The 24,404-nt window shown below is 47.8% G+C and overlaps 1 protein-coding gene and 1 long non-coding RNA gene across 3 annotated transcripts in view; one reads left to right on the plus strand and one right to left on the minus strand.

The window, feature by feature from the left end:
• Window positions 1-470: 470 nt before the first annotated feature.
• Window positions 471-4,301, minus strand: LOC142827287 (uncharacterized). Its single transcript, XR_012901926.1, has 3 exons — window positions 4,144-4,301; window positions 2,975-3,070; window positions 471-1,326 (listed from the first exon to the last, which is right to left on the minus strand). It is a non-coding gene; the product is annotated as an uncharacterized LOC142827287 (long non-coding RNA).
• Window positions 4,302-17,446: 13,145 nt separating this feature from the next.
• Window positions 17,447-24,404, plus strand: part of GASK1A (golgi associated kinase 1A) — a 70,215-nt gene continuing 63,257 nt past the window's right edge. Inside the window, exon 1 of one of the 2 annotated variants that reach the window (XM_006125572.4) lies at window positions 17,447-18,056. In XM_006125572.4, the coding sequence (XP_006125634.2) occupies window positions 18,054-18,056 (3 nt within the window). In that variant the 5' untranslated portion in view covers window positions 17,447-18,053. Of the gene's footprint in view, window positions 18,228-24,404 lie in introns of both variants that reach the window. The other variant, XM_006125571.4, reaches the window with a different exon arrangement.

Below are 24,404 nucleotides of genomic sequence, written 5' to 3' on the forward strand. Positions count from 1 at the left end.
CTAACCTTGAATGATTCATGCCACTTGGCCAGCAATTTTAACTTCAAGGTTGGCAGCAACAACAAACCCTCTCACTGGGTTTAAATATTCACATTCAGGGCCATTGTTGTCACACTGTTCCTGGTTCTGAGATTACAGCAGGTTCTCCTGCAACAAAGCCTGCAAAGGCTCCAAGTTTTCCCTCTGACAGACCATGCATTATACTAGGGGATGTGAAGGATTAGTCAACTATCCTATAAGCAAATGCTTATCAGATAGAGGCAGCAAGGGGCGGGGGGAACAGGAAGGGCTACTTCAAAGTAGCAGCACTGCTTGGATCCTGGGGTCAGACCTTGAGCTCCATGCAGTGCTGCTGCTTTGAAATGCCATGTGTAGCCTGGGGTCAGCTAGGGTGGTTCCAAGCCACACACGGCGTTTCAAAGTGGCAGTGCCATGTGGAGCTCGGGATCAGGTGGGGACTCCCCAGCTGACCCTGAGCTCCATGCGGCGCTGCCACTTTGAAATGCTGTGGGAAGCCCGGTGACAGGCTCCTCGTGACATTTCAAAGCAGCAGTGGCCACACAGAGCCTGGGATCAGCGGCTGATCCCAGGCTCCATGCGGCACTTTCACCTTTGAAGTGTAGCAACAGCTATGGCCTACACTTCAAAGGTAGAGGTGCCCTATTGACTAATCGAATAGTCAATGCAAAATGCATCGACTATTTGCTTAGTCAATATTTAACATCCCTACATTGTACCACATTGGTTGTTGCTGAGTCTGGCTCCTTCCATGTCTTGTGGAGAAGCTCTAGGATCCTGTGAGGCTGCCATCCAGATAGCAGCTCCAATGGAGATAAGAGGAGGTGTGGGATCAAACAGGCTGAGCGATGGGGATCTGAGGTTGTCCAACTGAGTTCCAAGTTAACAAAGTGCAACACAATGTACAGTCCAACCTTCCCACAAAGAAAGGGCCTGCAGCCACCACTGGATCCTGTGAATGGCTCAGGGCTTATCATGTCTCTCCCCTCTCCTCCTCCTCAATGGAGGGAAAAGGGGTCTGGGTTCCCTCCAAGAAATGGGTGGTTAGGGAGGGAGCCTGGGCCCTTCCCCTCCACTAGGCATATGGCCACCCAGGAGCCTCCAGATGCTAGAGCAAAGGGGTCTGTAGTCTGAGGCAAAGGCTGGCCCTGCTCTCAGGCCTGGGGCAGCTGTTACTGGCGGAATCTCTCCTGCAGCCAGGACTCCTGCTGCACCCTTCTTCAGCATCAACCCAAGTCAGTCTCTTGTTCTCCCCTTTCGGAGCGGTCTGGCTCAGGGAGATGGTGCATCAGTGCAAAGGTGCATCCCCTGGACAAACAGAAGGCGGGGGGAGGAGTCAGAGAGCAGAGAGAATCAGTAAGTAACTGAAGATTGGGCAGTTAAAATGTGGCTCCGGCTCACTCAGCTCAGTGGGGCTGTCAGTCCACTCCTCATGTCCAAAAATCTGGAAATTCACTCTGTTCTCAGACCCGTCAGGAGATTTGGTCTGTTGGCCTCTTTACCCCTTACTGGGTACTGTCCCTGGATGGTTCTCTAGCAGTCTGCTGAGCTGAGTTCCTGCCTCCTGCCTGCTCGCTTCTCTTTAGCAGCCCCAACACTCTCTTCCCAGACCTTGATCCTCCCAACTGCTGTTAGCCTGCCAATCAGCAGTGCCTGGATTAACCCTTTGGTTGCTGAGCATGCGGGAACACAAAACCCAATACAGGCTCCCTTTGGAACTTCTCCTCCAATTGGAACAGGTTCTGCAGGGTGGTAGGATGGGAGCCCAGCAGCTGAGGCCTACTTTCTAACCCCTCCAGGCCCAGTGTAAGGTTCTACATCCCATCAGTGGCACCCTAATAAGCACAGTCCTTGCAGGGTCTTGGGCACCTGCTGACAGGATCCGATGGAGTGGAGCTGGCGCATCACCGAGGTTGTGATGTGCTCCTGTCTCAAGAGAACAAGGGTGAGTCAGAGGCTTGTATGCCCCCAGGAATCAGGGAGGATAATGGCAACTGGCACCCTGGAGTGGACTTGTCTTCCTCCCTAAGGACCTCCAATGCAAGACCCTCCCGCACACCTTATTGTAGGAGGAGCTCCTGCCTCCAGTCTTTCTTTATATCTCCCTATGACAGCTGTTCTCTAGCAGGTTCTTGTTAGATTTCTCTGTCTGTATTCTTCCATTCCCATTGGATTACATTTCTGGCCCCACAGAATAGTAGGACTCCCTACAGTGTATCCTTGGTGCCTGGGGAGGAGGGTTGATCCTTAATGGAGTAGGGGGAAAAGGAGAGAGACAGATTCATTCTCTGGCTGGGGCCAATCTCAGAAGATCTGGCAAGTTTCAACAGGGTTCCCATTACTCAATGGGGGACAGTGGATCAGACGGGAGGTGGATCATTTCTTTAGGGGTCCCATTGCTAGGCATCTGTCAATGTCACTCTTCTATTAGGTCCCTTTTCCCAACTTGGCTTCTTTACCTCTAGTTTATCAGCAGTTTGTAAAGCCAGCAAATCAGCTGCTTTTGCCCCCAAGGGTTCCTGGAACAAAGGGATGTAGATAGGGTCCTCCTTGAGGACATGCACCCCCAGCTGCTCCGGAATCTCAGTGCTCTTAGGAGGGAAGAGCTGATGTCTTTTCAGCCCAACTGATTCTCTAGGAAGGAGTCTTTGACTCTTCTGTGAGCACCACTTCCTGAATCTCAATGTGGGACTGGGGGAGGTTGGACAGGGGTGACGGATCTGAGGCTCTCTCTCAGCCAAACCCAGCCAGGGCCCTAACTTGAAGTGCCATCTCCTTCTTCTACCCCTGAAGGAGGAAGGACCAAACATAGCATTCCCTGATTGTCCTGACCAAGGATGGCCCACTAGGGTGCAAGCCAGGAGGACAGTTTGGAAGATGGATTTCCAGTCTCTCCTTTCCAGTTCTGCCCTGTGCTATGGTAAAACTACCCTCTGCCCCTCCTGACCATGCTCACCTTTGAGATGTACTGGAGCATGACTGTATCTGGGGACTCTGCCAGTAGGATCCCCTTCATGGCGTGCCTGAGGTCAGATAAGACCTTGTGCAGAGTCTGCAAAGAAAGGGACAGCCATGGGTCACATTTGGGAAATTGGGACAACTTCTCCTCCTTGTTAATAGCTCCCTACTCAGCCAATTAGCACTGAAACTCTGAGAAGCAGAAAACTGAGAGGTCTCTGCAGATGTCCCAGAGCATAGCCCAGGTCACCACCAGAGCAATTCCAGCCCCACTTCTTTGGGATGGCCTCCCACAAAGCCATAAGTGGGAGTGTCTGAAGTTGGCCCTGCCTGGCACCTCTATCCTGCCTTGCTGATGTCAGGGTCTCTCTGTGATGTCACCACTTCCCCACCACCTTTCCCCAATAGGCTGAGGTCCTGCAACAGGCCTTTGTGATGTCACTGCCACATCCACCTTCTCCCCTACAAGGCTGATGTCCTGTCCCTAGCTAGCCCCTTTGGGTGCACTGACTGAGCAGAATAAAGTGCTTTTAAATGAGCTAAAGACCAACAATTGTTCAGAGTCATTATTCAGCAAGTATTTGAGAAGAACTGAAACATTAGAGAGAATCAGGAACTACACAGAGACAATAATTGCAGAGAAGCAGCATGATCAATCACATACATGATTGCTTGTGACATTTCTTTGGTCTTAAAAGAGAACAAAAGAACCCAAGTCTTCCCTGTCAATAGCCACCTGCTCAGCCAATCAGCATCGAGACTCTGAGAGCTGATGTGGGAGTGGAGGGGTCTTCAGCAGAAGTCCAAAAGGATGGCCCAGGTCTCCATTGGAGAGGATCTGTCTCCGAGCCATCTTCCAGCCACACCTCTTTGTGAGGGCCTCCCACAGTGACAGCAAACCCCCCTGACACACCCTCCTCACTTCTTGGTGAAAGTAGGGAGGAATAGGAAAGGGGGAAGAAGCAAGAGGAGAAGAAGAAGAAGAAGAAGGGAAGGAGGAAAAGGGAAACCTAAAAGGACAAACCCCCAATTCTCCCAGTGATTCTACAGGACAAAATGTGTGTTTGGAAACAAAATCACCTTAACCTATTTATTTCTATGCCTAGAATTCAGCTGGTACTAGGTGGATGAGACTAAACAGGTTCCAAATCTCTCTGAGGCGCTTACCTTCTAAACCAGGATTACAAAATCAGTCGTAGGGAAGGAGAAAACTCCAGTGAGGTTCCTACTCATGCTCATGTACATTGTTCCTAATTCTCTCTCAATCCCCAAGGAGAAACCTTGAGAAGGAGCCTTGCGGCTGCAAAGCCACGGGAGTGTCTGAGGTTGCCCATGCCTTGCCCCTCTATCCTGCCTGGCTGATGTCAGGGTCTTTCTATGAAGTCATCACCTCCCCACCACTGTCCTCCAATAGGCTAAGCTCCTGCAACATGTGTTTGTGATGTCACTGCCACCCCTCTTGTAAGGCTGGTGTCCTGAACCTGGACAGCCTCTTTGGGTATTTGAGTAGCTTCCCTTAGATCATCCCACTTAATGGCAGCTGAGTCTGGGAATCAGGCTGGCTGCACAGTAAAGCCCAGAGGCTGCTCCCTATGTCACACTTAGTTTTCCATTAGTTAGCAGACTTTAAAGCCAGAAGAGACTGTTAGAACATCAAAAAAATCCCTGCATATCCCAGCCCTCCTGTCCATCATGGTAGCTAAGTTTTGATCCAAGCACACACCAGTAAGGCATCAGGATTTCAGTAGAAGACTATAAGAAATGGAGAATCCATCAATGGCTTTGGGGACGGTGGCAGCACTTGGAGACCCCCCTCGTAGTGTGCTCCGCACACAGACACACACACAGCAGCCAGCTGCTTGAGCGGTGTGTGGGGCACAGCAGCCAGGGAGCCTGCCCAAGGGCCCCACTGGGCTGCAGGACATTGGTGGCCCAGAGTATCATGGCACGACAGAGCTGAATGTTTGGCAGGCCAGACATGGGCCATATTTTGCCTGCCCTACCCTAGACTGGTGGTGGCAGAGGAGAGGTGGGTTGTCAGAATCTGAACCCAGATCCAAACCTCAGTTTTACTAATGAATCACACTCTGAAGCTGACCATCCTGAAACACTGAGCTGTTTGGAATCTGGAATGAAACTTTGCTCATGAGACCTCGCTCTAACACTATCTTGCTTCTGCCACGCCTTCAGCCTTCCTCGCTTCATTTTGTCGTCCATGCTAAGAAAGGCTGCTATAGCAAGGCTTTTCATACAGCATCAAAAGCTATCATTTAGCAAGGAGTCTAGGACCATTACAGACAGATGTTATTGCTAACAAAAAAAAGAGAGAAATTCTAAGAATTTGTAAGCAGCTAATTTGTGAGCAGTGGCTGTTAGGCAGTGATTTATGTGGGTAGAGTTGAGGCCTAAAAATGCAGTCAAGCTTATAATTATCATGGTGGATGTGGGAAGCTGCATTGGTAGCCCCCCAAACTCATTATAACCTCATATATTTCCAAATGAAAAAGAATAATTCAACTTTTCTTCTCCTAGAAGCAAAAATGGCTCTCTGTTCTCTCTAGGTTTCTTTGAAGTCTATGCTACCCATTGACTGCCTTAGCCACCCAAGGCAATTAAGTGATTCAACTTCACAGTGAAAGAAACAGACCAACAAAGTGTAGTTTGAAATATCAACAATATATTTCTCCCTTTTCTTTGTTGCTTTTTCTTGATGGTGAGAGGAGGGATGAGCCTGCGGCCTGAGACAGACTGGGGTTGGGTCTAAGCTAGAAGTCGTGGGCTAGGAGTGATTTTTGGTGATATCACTATTCCAGCAAAAGCTGTAGTACAGAAACAGTAGCATTGGCATAAAAGTCCCTTTGCAGAGATAACTTACTTTGCTCAGGGAACCAGTATAAGCTATGTGGGCAAAAGCTTTTTTTTCTTTGGTATAAACTGTGTCTGTCCTAGGAGCAGGCCCACTGACGGGGGTGGGAAGGGATGGGGTGGGAGGAGGAAGGGGCCAACTCCCCTGCGGGCCGGTGATACAAAACGGCCCAGAACCCAGGGCACACTCCAAGCCGCACTGAGGACTGCCTAACCCCAGCCCTGCCCCTTCTGCCTGAGGCACTGCCCCTTCTGGGGGCGTGGAGCAGGCCCTTTCCGTCTTACCAGGAACCCAACAAGGATGTTGGCCCTGCTGCCTAGGAGGGGTTTGCCAGTACTGTAACAATATAGTTGTGGTTGTGGAATCTATGATTATTGTCCTCACTTGCCTATTGTTTGTCTGTGTGATCTCCAGCGGCAGATATAGGGCAAGGTGAGCGGGGCGGGTGCCCCGGGCCCCATGCTTCAATAGGTCCCGCGCACGCGCTCCGCGCACGCTACTTCTAGTCGGCTGCTACCGAGGCGCATGCGCGAAATTGTGCCACCTTGGGCCCCGCAAAATTATTGTCTGCCCCTGGTGATCTCTGTCTGGTTTGTAACTGTTTCTGTCTGCTGTATAATTAATTTTGCTAGATGTAAATCAACTAAGGTGGTGGGGTATGATTGGTTAGGTAATTCTGGTACAGTATGTTATGATTGGTTAGTAAAATTATACTAAAATAATTGGTTAAAGTATAGCTAAGCAGGACTCAAGTTTCACTATATAACCTGGGATCCAAGAAGGAGACCTGCAAGCAAGAAGAAGAAGAAGAAGAAGAAGAAGAAGAAGACCTGGAAGAACTCACCTCTAAGACACAGCCTAAGACCAGAGCTGCCAGAACTCCTTTGCACGACCATGAGTGCAGCAGCTAGGATCCAGAGAGACTGACCTTGCTTGGGCAACAGGGGAAGTCTGCCTGCCTTTATCAGGATTGGTGATCATGACACTGTATGCTTACCATGTGTATTTGGCTTGCTGGGAATTGTCAATAAATACGGAATAAGAATATTACTGTGTGAGGCTCTTTCAGTGGCAAAAGATCCTGCAAATCCGCAGGAAGTTATGTCCTGAGCCCTAGGAACTGGGTAAAGGCGTGTGTGCCTAAAGTGTGGAAGGGATAGAGAAATTTGTGCAGGGAACAGTACAACTATGCTGGCTTTCCTGTAAATGATTCTGAGACTCAGGGTCCTGGTTCTCTCTTGCCCTGCCCCTTATTTAGACATTTACATCAGTGCAACGAGTCTAGAAAACAGCATTGTACACCTGTTTGACTGGTTTAAACAACTTCACAAGAGGCAGGCCCAGGCAGTGGGGAGTCAGGCCCGGGATATTTGTGGTCTAATTCCTGGCTCTACGACAGATTTGCTGTGTGACCTGGGTCTCAGGTTAGCAAAGGCACAAAGGTGCTCAACCTTCATAGGATGTCAATGGCACTAGGGAGCCTCACTCCATTTTCTGCCTTTGAAAAGCTCCCTCCTTGATATTTTGCTTTCTGAGGTTAACATTCAAAGCTGTCTTTGCTGGGCTTGGAATGCTGGCTGTATGCTCCTGCTATTTTGGTACAGGGCCTTTCATGAGAGAACGGTCTGCCCTGAGCTTCAGAAAGGTTCCTGTCTGTTTGGCGAATCCTTCCTTACAACAATCTGCCTTTGGATTGTCCACTGTGCGCTCCCGTCAACCACCACAAGGTGGGGAAAGCAGATCTACTCCTCCCCTGCTATCCACTGGCCACTCATTGCCACTTCCGTGAACGTTTTCTCTCTGAACTGGCTGCTCTGGAAGTCAGTAATGAGAAATGTGTGGATGAGCACAATTCTTTTGCTTAAGTTTGGTGTGCTTTATGGAAAAGTCCTAGAGAACTGGCTGTGGAGGCAACCAGTGGAGTTTTATATAAATTACTTAAGAGCCCTACAGTACAGGGTGCGTCCTTCCTGTATAAAATTTAAATTTCCCTGTAGAGTTTGAAAGAGAATTCTACCCCTGCTGCAGAATTCTGCTGGTTGATTTAGAACACTGTAGAAAGAATATTGTGCTTGAGTATATTCGATCAGCCTCTTTCATAAGGGTGTGAAATCACTAGAGGGCTTCAAAGAGAAAATTTTATTTCAGACCCATTTCTAAATCTACCTGTTGATGGCAGCATCCCACCCTTATTTCTCCCCCTCCCTGCAGAGACAAATCAATGAAAGGACTGCCAGCCACATCTGCCTCTTCCTCCAGCGCAGTTTCCAGGCAGGCCAGGTATATCTCAGGAAGCAGATCACCTTTCAAATGCTCGGAAAGGGTTCTCATCTTACTTGGGAAAGCTGGGGAATGAGCGCCCCACGCTCTAAGACCTAAATGAATCCTGGGGTTGAACTGGAGCAGAGCACAGTTCCTGCTCACCAAATGCCCTCCTTAGTCTGTGAGCATAAGGACAGACAGGGGTTGCGAACGGGTGGAGTCTTTACTCCAGCACAGCTACTTGCTGGTTAGATGCAAGGCAGTGATGTAAACTGTGCCCTTTCCAAGCGTTGTTATAACTTATTTTTCCCTCACAGCAAAGGAAAGCAAGTGAGGAATAAGGCACCCTAGGGGCTGTCTCTGGCACCGGGCCTTCTGGGAGACAGCAGCTCCTGCACCACAGCTCTTGCTCTGGGCTGTGCCTAAGGGCATATATATCTCACAGCGAATAGTGAAATCGTTCCTGCCAAGCCGGCAGCTGCTAACAGTCCCAAGCTGTTAGCCTGACTGCCATTTCTGAGCGCCTCAATGCGTGGAAATAGCTTGGGCCCTTTCATATTACTCAAGAGTGGGGTGTGAGAGGAGTCTGTGCTGCAAAGCCAATCTGCTTCTGTGGTGGTGGTCAGGAAATGATTGTTTTCTACATGATTTGGCCTCTCTCCACCCTGCACATGCTCAGAGCTGCTGGTGGATTTGTGACATACATTCAGTGCAGCAACTTCCGAATGCCTCAGATTTGTCAAGTGAATGAATCTGGCTCCATTGCCAATGTTCATCTTGACCCTTCTAATTTTCACTGTGATGTTCGCATACTTCCAGGAGATGTTCCTGGTCACATTTTCAATCTATGGTGTTGGAACTGGAGCCTGTTTCCTCTCCCACAGAAATGTAGGCACAGGAATATTGCCCATGGACCAATGGGAGTGGGATAGGAGCCACTGGCATTAGTGGTGGGAGTTTCAAAGCTCCTAGGTGATTTGGGAGCACAAGACTCCTTTGGTCCTGATTCTCTGCTGCTTGGCACATTGTGTAGTCATTCACAGCGGTGCAAAGGTATGGTAAAATGCTACCACCTCAGAATGGGTCAGGGCATTGGGGAACTGGGCCCTTGTTTAATTGGCTTGCTAACGATGGGACATTGCATTCCACCCATTCATTACTCATTAATTAGTAGACTTTAAAGCAGCAGCATCCTTCCTTCTCCAGACCTTACAGAAGTCCAGCTGTGTGGATTGTGGGTGTTAGGGAATGTTACCTTTTAGGTCCATAAAAGGCTATTAGCCAGAGGATAGAAATGGTGTCCCTGGCCTCTGTTTGTCAGAGGCTGGAGAAGAATGGCAGGAGACAAATCACTTGATCATTGTCTTCGGTCCACCCTCTCTGGGCACCTGGTGCTGGCCACTGTCGACAGACAGGATACTGGGCTAGATGGACCTTTGGTCTGACCCAGTACGGCCGTTCTTATGTTCTTATGTTACAGCTAAATCAGTGGTGAGAGCGGAGGTTTGGCTGCTTCACACAGTAACATCCACTTCCGAACCTATGGTGCTGCTGTTTGTTCTCCCAGTGGCACTTAGTGCTGCTCCATGGAGGTAGCCACCAGGTGAGCTGGAACTATTTTTGTGGTACTGTGGAGGGAGGAGTCACTGGCATAGCAACGCTTTCAGCAGCCCTGCCACCACAGTCCCACAATGCTCTAGGCACTGCTGGCATTTCCCAGAAGCTGTTCGGGCTGGAAATGGTGCTAGGAATTGTGGGATAGGTTCGTGCAAGGCAGAGCAACTGTCGCTGCATGGATGTGGGGCAGAACTGCAACAGTTCAGCCCACGACGCAGCATGACTAGCATGGACGTGCCGAATGACAGCCAGGGACTCTGACTACACCGCGCCAGGAGAAGCCAGTGAGTAAACTGCTGAAGTGTGATGTCTTCTTTGCTTTAGAGACTGTGATTAAACGGAGTCCTCCCATTCTGGCTCTGGCCCTGCGCAAATCTGCCCATTCTCCTCTCTGAAGGAGCACTGGGTAGCAGGCCCAGGTTAAGAAAAGTTGTTCAATCATCAAGTTTCAGATGAAGTTCCAATGTACTCTTTAACTGTGCTTTAACTGGCCTATGGGCTCTTATATAGCTGCATGGAGCCCAGTCTCTGAGCCTCCCTGGGTAGTGCCTTTACAGAAATCTTTGTTCCTGTTTCACTGAATTTTATCGGATTTTTCTGCTGCAAACCCAAGTCAAACCCTCCACACAAACAACACACACTTTCAAAATACTGCAAATGGATTGTTCCTAAGAGCACAGGCCATCGGGTCCGCCTCACAAGTTCAGCCCAATGATCCCTCAAGTCTGCCATCCTGCTTCCAGCTGCAGTCCAAGCGTTGTGCTAACAGCAGACTCTGCAGATGTCAGGCATGCATTGTAAGTAGCTATTTGCATGCAGAGGGAATCTGGAAAGATGAGATGGATCACCTGGCACGTCAATCACAATTGACAGTGCCATTGCTCCCCACAGAATAACAGCATTCTCGCAGCAGGAATCATTTTGACAGGAAATTGCATATAAATAGAAACATTTCAGCAGGAAAAAAAAAAAGGAAAGTAAATGAGTCCAAAAGGAAATGAATTGTGAAGCAAAGAGATACAGCTCAGCCACAATAATATGGCAGACAACTGTACTTATATTTGCTTCCCTCCACTTCCCACATAAGCAGTGTATGGAATGGCCTGCTCTCAGCATAGCTGTCCATCAGATCCAGGACTGTAGTACCCAAAAGTGACCTGTGAGTGGGAGGGGTTTTTGAAGGGGCCAAGTCTATCCCCATAGGGTCCTGACCAGAGCTAGAGGTTTGTGCAGGCTGCCCCTCCCTCATGGGCCAAATCTGAGTGGTGTTGTGACCCCATGCACCTGCTTGCTCTCTCCATTCACTTTTGCAGTCTCTCTGGCACCCATGGGTACCCCTAGATCCCAGAAAAAAGCAGAGCAGGGGGCACTGAAAAAGCCCAGTTCCTGGGATGGTGAGAGAACTGGATCTAGGCTTTTGGTGCTTCTTAGGGAAGCAGAGCCGCAGAAGCAAGATGGGGTCTGGCCTGGGGCTCCCAGAACTGCCTGTCTCTTGGTGGGGGAGGTGCTCTTTAGTCTGACTGCCTCCCTGGATAAGAGCTGGGGTCAGAATTCAGAGGGGAGAGCTGGGTGAGGGGCAATGAGTGTGGAGCTGGTTGCAGAGTGGAAAGTGTGGGTTTGGGTGCTGGGACAGTGTGAGGAGGCGTGTGTGGGGGTGAGTACAGGAGGATCAAATGTGGGTCTGGGTGCAGGGCAGTGGAGGGAGAACTCTGCATCCATTCATTAGGAAAATTCTGGTTGTGCCCTGCTATCCATTCATCCCTCCCTCCCTCCTTCCCTTCCTCCCTCCCAGTAAAAACATTAAAAAAACAATGAATGGGCCTGTGGCACCATAGAGACTAACAAAAATGTAGCTGATATCATAAGGTTTTGTGGGCTGAAACTGGTTTTGGGTTGTGCCCACGAAAGCTCATGATGCCATCTACATTTTTTGTTAGTCTCAAAGGTGCTACAGGACCATTTGTTGTTTTTTAAGTTCTTTTCAGTTAGGCTACATCTAGACTGCAAGCCTCTTTCAAAAGAGGCTTTTTCGAAAGATACTTTAAAAAAAAAAAACCTCTTTCGAAAAAGAGCATCTAGACTACAACCAGTACTTTCGAAAAAGCAAGCCGCTTTTTCAGAAGAGAGCACCCAGGCAGTCTGGATGCTCTCTTTCAAAAAAGCACAGTTTGCATTACATAGCGCCTTTTTTCGAAAGAGCACTTTTGAAAAAAGGAGTTATTCCTTGTAAAACAAGGTTTCCGCGGTCAAAAAAACTGCTGTGTACTTTCGATTTACTTTCGAAAGAACGTGGCAGCAGTCTAGACGCAGGGAAAGTTGTTTCGAAAAAAGTCCACTTAAAAAAACCAAAACCCAGTAGTCTAGACACACCCTTACAGACTAATACAGCTACCTCTTTGAGACTCCCTCCCAGTAGTGTCTAAACACCGTTTTTATACTGTCTTGCATAGTGTGCATGACTTTACTTCTTTAGATAGATAAAGAGTGCAAAGTTTGTGTGTAATGGTACCATCCTGGTTGGATAATTTTGGATGCCCATTTTGCACAGGTGTAAATGTCCACACAAGGGATAAGGTAGTGGTATATCAGGGCCAATATTTGTTCTTTATTAGCACTCAGATAGATAAAGTACAGGGAGATAAGACAGACACCACTGAAATAATTTAGGTTTCTGCACATCCACACGTAAGGTTATTGGGTTTTTTTCTGTTGAACTTTTCCACAGCTGTCAGCATGTGAAATTGTTTGCAGGGGGCAATTTGATGAAAGAGACAATTTATCTGATAACTGGGGAAGGAGGAGCCTCAGCCATTGGAAGCTCATGTATAGTGAATATTAGGTCATGTTCTTACTTGAAGGGGTGAGCTAAAACCCAGGAAAAGCAAAGTGTGTGATACAACACTGCTACATGGTGGTATTGTAGAACATATCGGCTACGTCTACACTGGCATGATTTTCCGAAAATGCTTTTAATGGAAAAGTTTTCTGTTAAAAGCATTTTCAGAAAAGTGCATCTAGATTGGCAGGATTCTTTTCCGCAAAAACACTTTTTGTGGAAAAGCGTCCGTGGCTAATCTAGACGCAGTTTTCCGCAAAAAAGCCCCTTTTTTGCGGAAAACAGTACTGTGCTGTCTACACTGGCCCTTTTGCTCAAAAGTCTTTCGGAAAAAGACTTTTGCCCGAACGGGAGCAGCATAGTATTTCCAGAAAAGCACTTACGATCTTACATGAGATCGTCAGTGCTTTTCCGGAAATTCAAGCGGCCAGTGTAGACAACTGGCAAGTTTTTCCGCAAAAGCAGATGATTTTGCGGAAAAACTTGCCAGGCTAGACACAGCCATCCATTATAGTGCCAGTCATTTTGAACAGTCATTGATCACACAGCAAGGGCCATATGGCCTAAGAAAGGCCCCATGAAAGCCATAGATATGCACTCCCAAGAGTGGCTTGATGTCTTCCCTGTGCATGTTGTGCCTGTTGACACATTGCACATCCAACTTTTTAATTTGGATATTGATGTTTAGCCACCAGACCTAACTTGTTGCCAAAACTTTCATTAAGCCCCCCTCCCCCAATAGTCTAAATGCAGCTCTTCCAGTAGTGAATTCCTAGGGATGACAGCTCAAATACCCCACAGGCAGGCCCGGCCTTAGGGCAAGGCGAGCAAGGTGGTTGCCTTGAGCCCTGCACCTTCAGGTCCCTGCGCTTCCCAGTGACCAGCTGCCCGGCTGCTCACTCGCTACCCTGGCTGGGAGCCACCCAGACATGCGGTACAGCCAACGACAAATGCCACCTTGGGCCCTGCAAATTCTTTGGCCGGGCCTGCCCACAGTAGGCATCTATCGCTATTGGCTGGCTACAGAATGGGGAGGAGGGGAAGGAGAGAATATGTACGTGTTGGATTTGCCATTCTTTCCCCATAGCCTCATACAGCTGTTCTAACAGGGGATTCTTCCAATTGCTTTCTTCACACTTGCACAGGCTACTTGTACGGCATCTCTTTCAAATATGTTGCAAATACATCTTCTGAGTCTGACCCGCAGGATCAAACTATTTACTCAGGGATGGGTTTTTTGTTTGTTTGTTTTAATTAATTATGTCTCAGTCCTGCTCTTACGTGGTAAATTTCCTATTGACATAAACAGAAGAAGTTTCAGGCTTTTGGTGCCTTAACAGTGGTTTGGCAGGGTAGGAACACTAGATGGCAGGGTAGGAAAACATCATTACAATCAATATGAAGCTTCCCTTGTCTCAAAAACATCCCAAACACTTAGTTAATGCAAATAATGTGATGGGCCAGTAACAAAATTAAAATCCTGCCATATCAGTAATGAAACCAAGAGGCAAAAGGTGAGCTGGAGAGCTTTCACATCCCAGCTGGCAGGGCTCGGTACTTGGTTTAGTTGATTTACTTCGCTAGGTTGGCTTATACTAGCAGGCAGGATATAAATCATGCTGCATGATCTCAAGTCAGACTCATTCCGTTTGTGTCTGACCTTTAATTCACCTCTTTTCCTAGTTATTAGTTGGAGTTTGAATAGCAGCGAGGGATTCTAGGAGACACTTTATACATGCGTGCACACACACACACACGCACGCACGCAGAGCCATGAAGGAATTAAAAATCTCTGGGCCTGGAGGGACTAAAGCGCAGTGGGAGACAGTGTAACCTTTCCTTATAATTGTCTAACTCTCTGCAGTCTTACAAGACATGCCAATGAGGCAGCATGGTCAGTGAACTGGGAACTAGACGAGGGCTCAAGGAACCTCAGTTTTAATCCTGGGTGTGGCTCTGCCACTTGCCCACAGTGTAACTTTGGCCATGTCATTTCCCACCAGTTTCCCGTGTTGCCTCGCACACAAGACTGGGTGGAAAGTTGCTTTCTCATCCCATGACAATTCTGACATTGCAAATTTTCCATCACAAATCATAACCTTACATTAAAAATATTAAACAAATTTCGCAAACCACAAATCCAAAAAAGGTGTTTGGTTCAGGTCAACCAAAATGGTTCGTTTTGATGTCATCCTATCCCCATTCCCTTATCTGCAAAGTGATTAACATTTCAAAACAAAAAGTCATTTTGACTCAACTCCCCCCAGTTTTCCTGTTCAACAATCTCAAAACGTTTTTAAACCAAACATGTTTCCCTTTGAGAGTTTGATCTGAACCTGATACTATTTCAGAAATCATTTTGGTTTTGACAAATCAATATCTTTTAGTTAAAAAAAAATTTAATATAAAAAAAATGTCTCAGTTAGCTCTACACACAACCTCAGTTGGAGCCTTCAGATGCTATCATAATATATGTACATAATAATTGGCCTTGATCTTGTTTATTTCACAGGTTGCTCACTGCAGTAATAGTATATAATAAAAATAAGGTGCTGGGGTACCAAACGTACAGTCATATTTCAACACAGTATAAAAGGGCCGAAGTATGGCTGCCCCTCTGTGGATACATAACGGGAGGGGAGAGGACATGGGACCTCTTTCCTCATTGCAACGATACAGGAGACAGGCTCATCACTGCCCAGCAAAACCCATTCCTCCCTTGTAAAGCCCAAGGGCTTGGAATTTAAGTAGAACATCTTTGTGCCAGAGGCACGGGGCCACTGTATCCATCGCAGCCTTCTGAACTGAGAGGCAGGACTGAGAGGTACACCCTTTCCACAGGAAACAAGGTGTAGGTGGGGGCCCTTATGTGACCACTGGGTCTGCTGGCCCCTCTTCCCCATTGTGCAAAGTTTAAATAGCGGTGAGCACCTTGCCCTGTTCCTCTGCACCACGGGTGAATTTTATTCCCTAGTACAACAGGGGCCCATAACAGAGCTGGCAAGGCTGCCGTCCCCAAAGGGAACATGAATAGCTCAGTGGGTTCCCACTTGGAAATACCCTCCCTGCCAGCTCTAAAACTCCCCTGTTGGAGCTCTGTTCTGCGCAGTGTTCTCTCCCCAGCAGGGTCCTCTTCCCTCTGGCCATACCCCCGGGCTTCTCCATCCCCAGTTAATACCCCAGTGCTAAAATGCAGCCAAGAGATTGATCACCGCCAGATCACCAGTCCTGCTGTGAGACCCAGAGGTGGTTCAATGCTATGAGGTTGTCAGCCTTCAGGCTGTGGTAGTGTTGTCACCTCTCCATGGGCCACCTGTGCTTCATGGGCTGGGGCTGCAGCAGAAGCAAGGAAGCCGGAAGTTGATCTCCTCATGGGCCTTTTCTTCTGCTCCTTCCTTGCCTGACGGGGGCAGGAGAGCTGATAGCCAGGGGCTGTGAGGAATGCTGTGGTCACTAGCTCCCCTTCTGTTGCTCCTGTTCCAGCTCTTCATTTGCTAAGTTGTGGAGCAGAGCTACAGCCAAGGCATTCCTGGGCAATTGCAGGGCACGTGGAGGGATGTGGCTGGGGGGAAGAGATAGGATAGAGGGCTATAACTGGAGGGAGGGAGGGAGGGAGGCAGAGTGTCCTGACAGGGAGAACCTGAGGAGATGGAATGGGGCTGGTAGGAGGAGCAAATGGGTGCCAGAGTGGAGGGTTAGGTGTGGGATTGAGAGGGCTGGAGCATTTCTGGAAAACAGACAAATACTGTGGGTGTTCTGGGAAGGAAGAAGAGAGGGCAGCCTCCCCTGGTGAGCCCAAGCCGCTGGCTGCCTGAGGGAGCTTGCAGAGAGGAGAGCTGCTTCAGCTGACCACCCACCCTGCCCCTCGGTCAATAGACCCTGCCCTGCCTGGGAATCAAACCCCATCAGGGCTATGTGGCTGACAGAAGCATTTCAATTGGCTGAGGGGGAAAATGCTGTTTATCTCCACAAATGCCTCTAGCGTAAGGTGACCGTAGGGCCTGTTTTGGCCAGGACAGTCCTCTCCTGGGTATCCTGACTTTTTTGACAAAAAAGGGAATTATGTCTGATTTGCCTTTGTGCTTTTACCAGAAAAGTCCCAGAGGGGGTGTGGAAGAACATTCGAGGGGGGCAGCAATCCTGGGTGCTGGGCAGCAGGGTTTGCGGGGAGTCAGCTCAGCTGCCGGCAGGCACAGAGCTTGGGACTCAGCCCTAGCCATTGCCAGCATGGGGCTCGGGTGCTTAGTCCCAGCCCCATCCCTGGGCAGCATGGGGCTCAGGCACTCAGCACCAGTCCCAGCAACAGAATGGGGGGCAGCTTTAGGAAATATGGTCACCCTACGCCACATGGCACACTCCTCGCCTTGCTGGATGGCCTGCTTGTGAAGCGAGCTATCTCCCTGACAGGAAGGCAGAAGCTAGGCCGCGATGAAACAGAGCTGATCAAAGACTGATGAAATCCGCTACAGTACTCAGGCCAAAGCATTAGTTTTTGATCATTTATTATCAGACCGTCTAAGCAGCTTTGTCCCAATGTCCCGATGTGCTTTGCTTGAGCACTATGTGAGCATATGACACAGGCCTTTGTTATGGCATTATGAAAAGCAAAAACAATACTATAAAAACAAGCAAAGGATTTCTTCTCAGGCATCTCTGCAGTTAGTTACCGTTTGCTTTCACTAGTCTTCTATTGAGTTCCAGGATAAATACAATCCTGCAATGTATTTCCTATGGTCTGTGCCACTGTTTCTTTAGCTTCACTTTACCTGTGCTTTGTGGCTAAATGCAGCCCCCAGTATTTAAGAACGCAGGCAGGGCTTTTATTGTGAAAAGAGCCTCTTCAAATTAACTGGCTGGCACCCCCCCTTTCTCTTCTCCCCTCCCCACAGGGAGGTGGGTCTGGACTGTCGGGCTGCTACATACTTTAAAACTAGCAGCTGAAGTTTGCCAGTTGTACACTGTGGATATGCACTAGCTGCTGAAGTGCATTTGGGCCCATAGTACCAGATTATATTCTTCAAACTCATGCACCCATCCAGCACACGGCTAAGAATGACTCCAAGAAGGAAAAAGTAACACACACCGGACCCTTCTGTAAAGGCTAATGACAACATACCAGCACGGATTTATGAAAACTAACTACCCTTTGGAATAATGAGTAGGAGGTACAAATTGCAAAGAGCCTCCCGCTGGGCAATATATATTGGTTGGAATAGGCACCCTGGAGTGACAACAGCTGGTTGTAATTAAAAAAAAGGAGAGAAAAATGGAGAAAGGAGACGTGTTGATTAATAGCTGAAGTTTGGGTTGTTGTTTTTTAGTGGTTTCTTGTGCAAACCCAGAGCAAAAGCCCTACAACTAGTCCAAGCCTAGGAACCACAGGGTTTAATGTCTGAAAAGGACAAGACTACAGTGGGCAGTGTCTCCTCCAGGAGATGAAGAGAGAAGGTGGCTAAGGGAGAAGAGGAGAAGCCCCACTGCCTGCATTGCAAAACTATGGTATGATTTACATGCTTTACTGCAAAGTTCTTGGTGCAAAAGGATGTTTAAGCTGCTGAGAAGCATTAGCCATTCATAGACGTCATAGAATCAGCCCGACAGGTCATTTCATTGTCCAAGATGGTACCGAGAAAACTGGGATTAGACCTGTTCAGATGTTTTGGTGCACAGGTAAGCAAACAAGAAGCTCATTTGCCCCCTATTAAATAAGTGTCCTTTATAATGCCATGGGTGGACAGTCAAGAAACTGCTAAGAGGCTTTGAAACACAAAATTCCCTAGAAGTTAGTGGATAACGTTAGGCTGGTATGTCTGGTTATTCAGAAGCATGCTTGTGCCAGTTTGCTCTGTTGGTCAGTGAGGTGACCCTGGGAAACAGGGAGCATTTGAACAAAGTGGTTTTTTTTAAGTGTATAAAGAAATAAACTATGCAATCTACAGTGACAGAGTAATAAATAATGAACTGAATCATTGTTGGTATACACAGACTCAAAGGGGATGGATAAGGAACATGGACAGTGAGTGGTGGAATTTTGCTACCATTATCATCAGTCTGTACAAACTGATGAAAGGAATGGAAAAGAAATCTAAAATGAAATTCCTCACACAAACAGCTAGTTTGCTGGCTTTTCCCTCTCCAGACTTCCAATCATAAGCCCTCGTGAGCAATGTTCTCTCTATTTTTTTTTCATGTGAGGAATACATTTTGTTATATGCACCAATGTATGTGTAGATGTGCACCACTAGTAGAAACACATTGCCAGGTGTGGGTACTGTGAGCATTCTACTAATCAGTTGGGTGGCATTAGACGCTCTCCTGAGTGGCCGCCCAAGTGCTCAGCTCACAGGGAACGCTGCCCATGAGCCTCTTTTTCTTTTCCTCAGTTTGATCTGCTACTTTGAAAGAATGGGGTAAACTTAGAGCTATGTGAAAATACACAATGGCCGTGATGAAATGGTCTATCATTTTGTCTGTTTTCACACCCATGGCACACAGATTCCATCACAACCTCCCCTCCCCATCCCCAAAGAAAAGAATGGTTATTTGGCTGCATAAGAAGAGCAAAATTGAGAAATGTCTCATTTTTACAACACACCCAAATTTTCAAAAAATGGTCCTGTTTTAACATGAAGATGTCTTGAAAACCAGACTGCTTTTAACTCGCAAAAATGTTCAGATTTGAGGCAAATACATTGTCTCCCACTAGCACAAACATAACAGCTTAAGAGAGAATGAACCCAGATTTTTTTTTTCTGCTCTCAGTATCGGGTTTCATGTTAAAGCTGAAGTGTCCATCTCTGTTCAAGATATTTGTGGTGCCTGTAAAACCTGCTACTTTTGGCCATAGCCAGCACACATTATAGAACATGTCCATTGCAGATGTCTTAACACTGTCCCTGTCCCATTACATGGATTTGTAAACTATTATAAAGCAAACCCTTTGTTCCTCTTCTGCTAGTCAATACCATTTCTTCCCAACTAGCCTGAGGGCATCCCAGGATGGCACTCATGGCAAAAGTGCCTGAGAAACCCTGGCACTAGCTAGCCATTGAGAAGAGAATTATATAGTCAGTAGCCATTCAAGAGTCTTTTGGAGCTCAAGGATGAAGAGATTTTGTTTTTAAGGTGAGAGAACAATAGGACTTCCAGAAAATGTGCAGTATTGCACAACTGTGTATTGATAAGTGAATAAACCCAATATTGGCTGTGTCTATATTGGCACCCTTTTCCGGAAAAGGGATGCTAATGAGACACTTCGGAATTGCAAATGCCGTGGGGGATTTAAATATCCCCCACGGCATTTGCATGAACATGGCTGCCGCTTTTTTCCGGCTTGGGGTTTTGCCGGAGAAAAGCGCCAGTCTAGACAGGATCTTGCAGAAAATAAACCCTTTTCCGGAAGATCCCTTATTCCTACTTGAAATGTAGACACAGCCAATGAGTTTCTGGTGCAGCTGCATGGAACTAGTGCTATAGTATGATCAGGCCACTGATATTTTTTTGGGTAGTGGCTTGGCGGGCTGCATCTGGCCCACAAAGGGTATTTTGCCCAGGGCTTCAGTAAAGGATGTTCTTAAGGTCTGATTCTGCAAACGCTCGGACAGATGAGTAATCCCATATTTAGCCAGGATAAATCACATTTGTGTAAGTGATGGCAGGACCAGGCCCTTCATCATGAATGATCCAGTTGGGAAAGTTCTGCATGGTAACAAATGAGGATTGTGCACTGGTTTCTCATTGTTTAGCTAATTAAATTGAGTGCTAGTGAGATGTTGAGGCGTGTCAGCCCTGGAAATGCTGTATGCCAAAGAGACAGTCCTCAGACACAATGTGGGGGCAGACATCACTGATCTGTCCAGGTGATATATTAAGATATAGCCACAGCTGTTTATTTTATCCATTTGCAGATTGTGTCTTGGCACCTGAACTGAAAAAAGGCCACCCTGTCTCCTAACATGAGCATTTCTCCAATGGCAGTACTGTCATGTCTTATGCATTAGTCTAGGATGTCGTTTTTTTTTTTTTAACTATAAAGCAAATAGCAATCCCCATCCCCACCAGACTGGGAGCAGTCTGTTTTCTAAGGATGTTAAAATTTGGTTAAATAGGTAACCGTGAAAGTGTTGAAAACCTCAGCAGTTACATGGTTACACGCTGTGGGCTCTGCAGTATAAAGCTTCAACAAACTTTATTTTGCAGAGCCTGCAACTAAGCCCCCACCAGGAGCAGGGCCACCAGCCCCTGCTAGATCCATTCCTGGGGAGGAGGCTTCCCTGCCACAGCAAAGCCTCCTCCCCAAGATCAGAGCCAGCAGCCCTTGCCTTCCCAGCTCCCAGGGAGGAGGTTTTGCTGTGGCAGTGAAGCCACCTCCCAGGGGAGTGGAATGGACAGCCTCCCTAGGAGTCTGAGTGTAACCGGCACCATTAACCAATAAGCATCAGTGTATTGGTTACTGGGTTGCACTTTAACATCCCTACTGTTTTCACTCCTCACCCATAATCTCACAGGTGCTGGTGATAGTTGTTACCATGCAGAACTTTCCCATCTGGATCATTCATGATGGAGGGCCAGAGCCTGCCGTCACTTACATAAGTGAGTAACTTTACTCCTGTGAGTAGTCTCGTTGATTTCAATGAGATTTCCCCTTCTGTGCCCCTTTGCTTATGTCCTCCTGCTCCCTCCGAGGCATGTTAAGAAACTAGAGCATTGGCTCTTTCTAACCTGTTTCCTTTTGCTAACCTGCTTCTTAATTATAGTTAGGTGAGAGCAATCTCCACAGAGGGTGTTTCTTGGAGACGATTCATACAAACGAAAGTCATCCCTGTGTGTAAGCGATAGCAGCTCTTGGTTCTAAACGGCGTGTGTCAACCAGGATATCCATGACAACCAACACTTCTAGTTTCTGGTTTCAGTCAGATGGCATTGGGGAATGACATTGGTTTTGTCCTATTAGACAGCTCAGTACTAAGCCAGCCTCCCCCAGGAACTGGCACGGTACTGAATAGATGTGGTGCTGGGTTTAAAAAAAAACAATCAAGTATGGATCATTCATAATAAAGGATGCTTGACTTCTCCCACAGTTCATTATAATAGTAATTATAATCCTGTGAGCCTTCCCTTTGCCTTTTTAATTAAACCCCCTCTAAAATGATGATTTCTCCTATTTTTTGCCATCAGAAGCAACCAATCACATCACTGAGAAAAGGCCAGGTTGAGGAATAGCTAGGCAGGGTGCCGCATGAGGAGGTGAACTTGCAGGCAGAAACCATGCTCCCCGGGGGCTTGACTTGCTTCACTTTCTGGCTCCTCCACTGACAAATTGTCATTTGGGAGTGTTGTGGAACAGTGCAGGGGACATTCATGTTAATTGAGGTTGAGACTAATAAAAGTGGAGCCTGGTTCTCAAAGGCAAAGGGCCTGATGTGTGTTCTTTACGCATGTGATTGGCTGGGAGCTGGAGGACTTGGATAAGGAGATGTGGAGGAGGGGATGCATCAGCTTGCAGGCTCCTCTAGCCTTCCCGTTAGCCTGCAAAACCCCCATCACTTCAAGGCTGTGAGGTCCCAGCTCGTACCTCAAAGGAGGAAACTCCGAGCTGCTCTCAGAGGCACACTGCCCTATCAGAGATGCTTGGAGAGCCAAAGGGACAGCTGTATGACTCAAGCAGTGTTAACTCCAGCTTGATGCCCACAGACCCCTTTAGAGAGAGATGTTTGCACCAGTGCAGGATGCCGCTAAGTAAGGAGAGGGGCCAACCAGCACTGTGGAGGAACAGTAACACTGAGTCAATGCTGTCCATTCTCCTAGTGCAGAGATTGCCAACCTTTCTAAGCACAAGATCACTTTTTTAATTTAAGTGCAATCTAGGATCTGCCTCAGACCCTAATACTCTTGTCCCCGCTTCCTTCGTGCCCTTTCTCTGAGGTCCCACCCCTGCTCACTCCATCCTCCCTCTTTCCCCATCCTCCCTCCCTTTCACCAGGCAGGGGCAGAGGGTTGGGGCACAGGATCTGGTCTTAGGCTAAGGTATTTGGAGTGTGAGAGGGTCTCTGAGCTGAGCCTGGGGCAGACAGTTGGGGTGCAGGAGGGGGTGCAAGGTGCAGGCTCTGTAAGGGAGTTTGAGCCCAGGGGGGCTCAGGGCTAGAGCAGGGGCTTTGGGTGCAGGAGGAAGCTCATGATTGGGGCAGGGGTTCGGGATTCTGGCTCCAACTGGGCACTGCTTACCTCAGGTGGCTCCTGGGTGGTGGTGCAGTGAGGCTAAGGCAGGTTCACCCCTGCCCTGGGCCCTGTACCACTCTCAAAAGCAGCCAGCAAACTCCCTCCACCCCAAGCCCTATGCCCCCCAATCCATTCTGTGGAGATAGAACATAGGGTGGGAGGGGGCAACCTGACATCAGTGCCCCCCTATTCTCCCTTCCTTCTCTGTACTGCAAGCAGGAGGCTCCAGGGGAGGGAGGGGGAAGCTCCAAGGCAAAGGGTGGGAGATGCACAGCAGTGGGAGGAGTAGCTGAAGTGGAGGCATTTGACAGCCTCCTGGCCAAACCAGTCAGGATCACCTGCCAGAGGCTCCAAGACCTACCAGTAAATCCTGATCTACTGGTTGGTGACCACTGCCCTAGTGCTCCAGAACTGTGGGGTTTGGAGGCTCTGGTTACATTATTCTGAGGAACCACAAGCTATATCTTAAACCCTTTATTAGCCTGTAGGGGCAGGCAAGGGGGCTATTGCCACAAGCTGTCCTCCATTTTCAGCACAAAAAGCATTTACTTGTGCATTTTAGTTTAGAAGCGATGATAAGTTTCATGAGGGTCAGAAGAACATAGGATCCGCCATGACAGTTCAGACATATCAAGTGATCAGTCTGTTACCTTGCCCCTCCCAGCGTCAGAAGGCACTTTCTCACTTGCACCACCCGCCATAATGTGTGGCACATGGGAGCTAGGGGCTAGCCTCCAGCCTTACTTCAGTCATCTGAATTCATGGTGCATGCTTACCCCTAAAGGACCAGGTCAGACTACAAATGTTACTGATCACAGTCTTATAGTCAGACATTTGGAATCCAACCCTATGTGACTCTCTGACCTCCTGGAACAGTGAATTCCATAGGCTGACTATGTTAAGATATAGTTCCTTTCTTATGATTTTAAGTTTACCAGCCTTCAATTACAAGTGACTCACTTGTTCTCTTCTTATGAGACAGTGTGAATAGGAAGAATGATCAGATGTTGTTAATACTTGTACATCCTCAAATACTTTAATAAACTCTTCTCCTTCTTAAACTAAATAATCCTAGTTTGTAGCTATTTTGCTGGCCCTTACAAATCCGGACCTTCAGAGATGGGCAACACCCATGCTCTAGTGTATACTAGGTTCATTTGACCATTGGGATTCACATGGGCAAGGTGTGCTGCAGTGCTGGCTCTGTGTGGCTCTCCAGGGGTGTGGTTATGAATGCACCAGTGACTCAGGTGGTAGTTCAGTCGGAGCAGTGGGCAGCTTGGGGTTGTTTTTTTTGTACTAAGAGATGTGGGAGTGATTTAAACTGAGGAGGATGATACCTGTCTGAAATCCACGTGGAAACAATTCTGTCTATTTTCAATAACGTCATCTGTGATGCAGGGCCTTCAGTATTGCTTCCGTTCCTTTTTGTCTGCTGTGCTTTGGAATGCTATGAATTCACTTCCTCGCTGTCCATGAAGAAAAAGTTGAAGCGATCGTTGCCAAACTGCCTTCAAGGGAATCTGACACTGTCCTCAGAAGGCAAGAACTCTGTCAAAATGAGTGCACTGCAAACCATTGTGGAAATTGAATGATTGCCCTACATTTCTTGTACTAATCTGGTGGTTA

The sequence above is a fragment of the Pelodiscus sinensis genome, chromosome 2 (genome assembly GCF_049634645.1).
Source record: "Pelodiscus sinensis isolate JC-2024 chromosome 2, ASM4963464v1, whole genome shotgun sequence".
Classification (NCBI taxonomy): Eukaryota; Metazoa; Chordata; order Testudines; family Trionychidae; genus Pelodiscus; species Pelodiscus sinensis.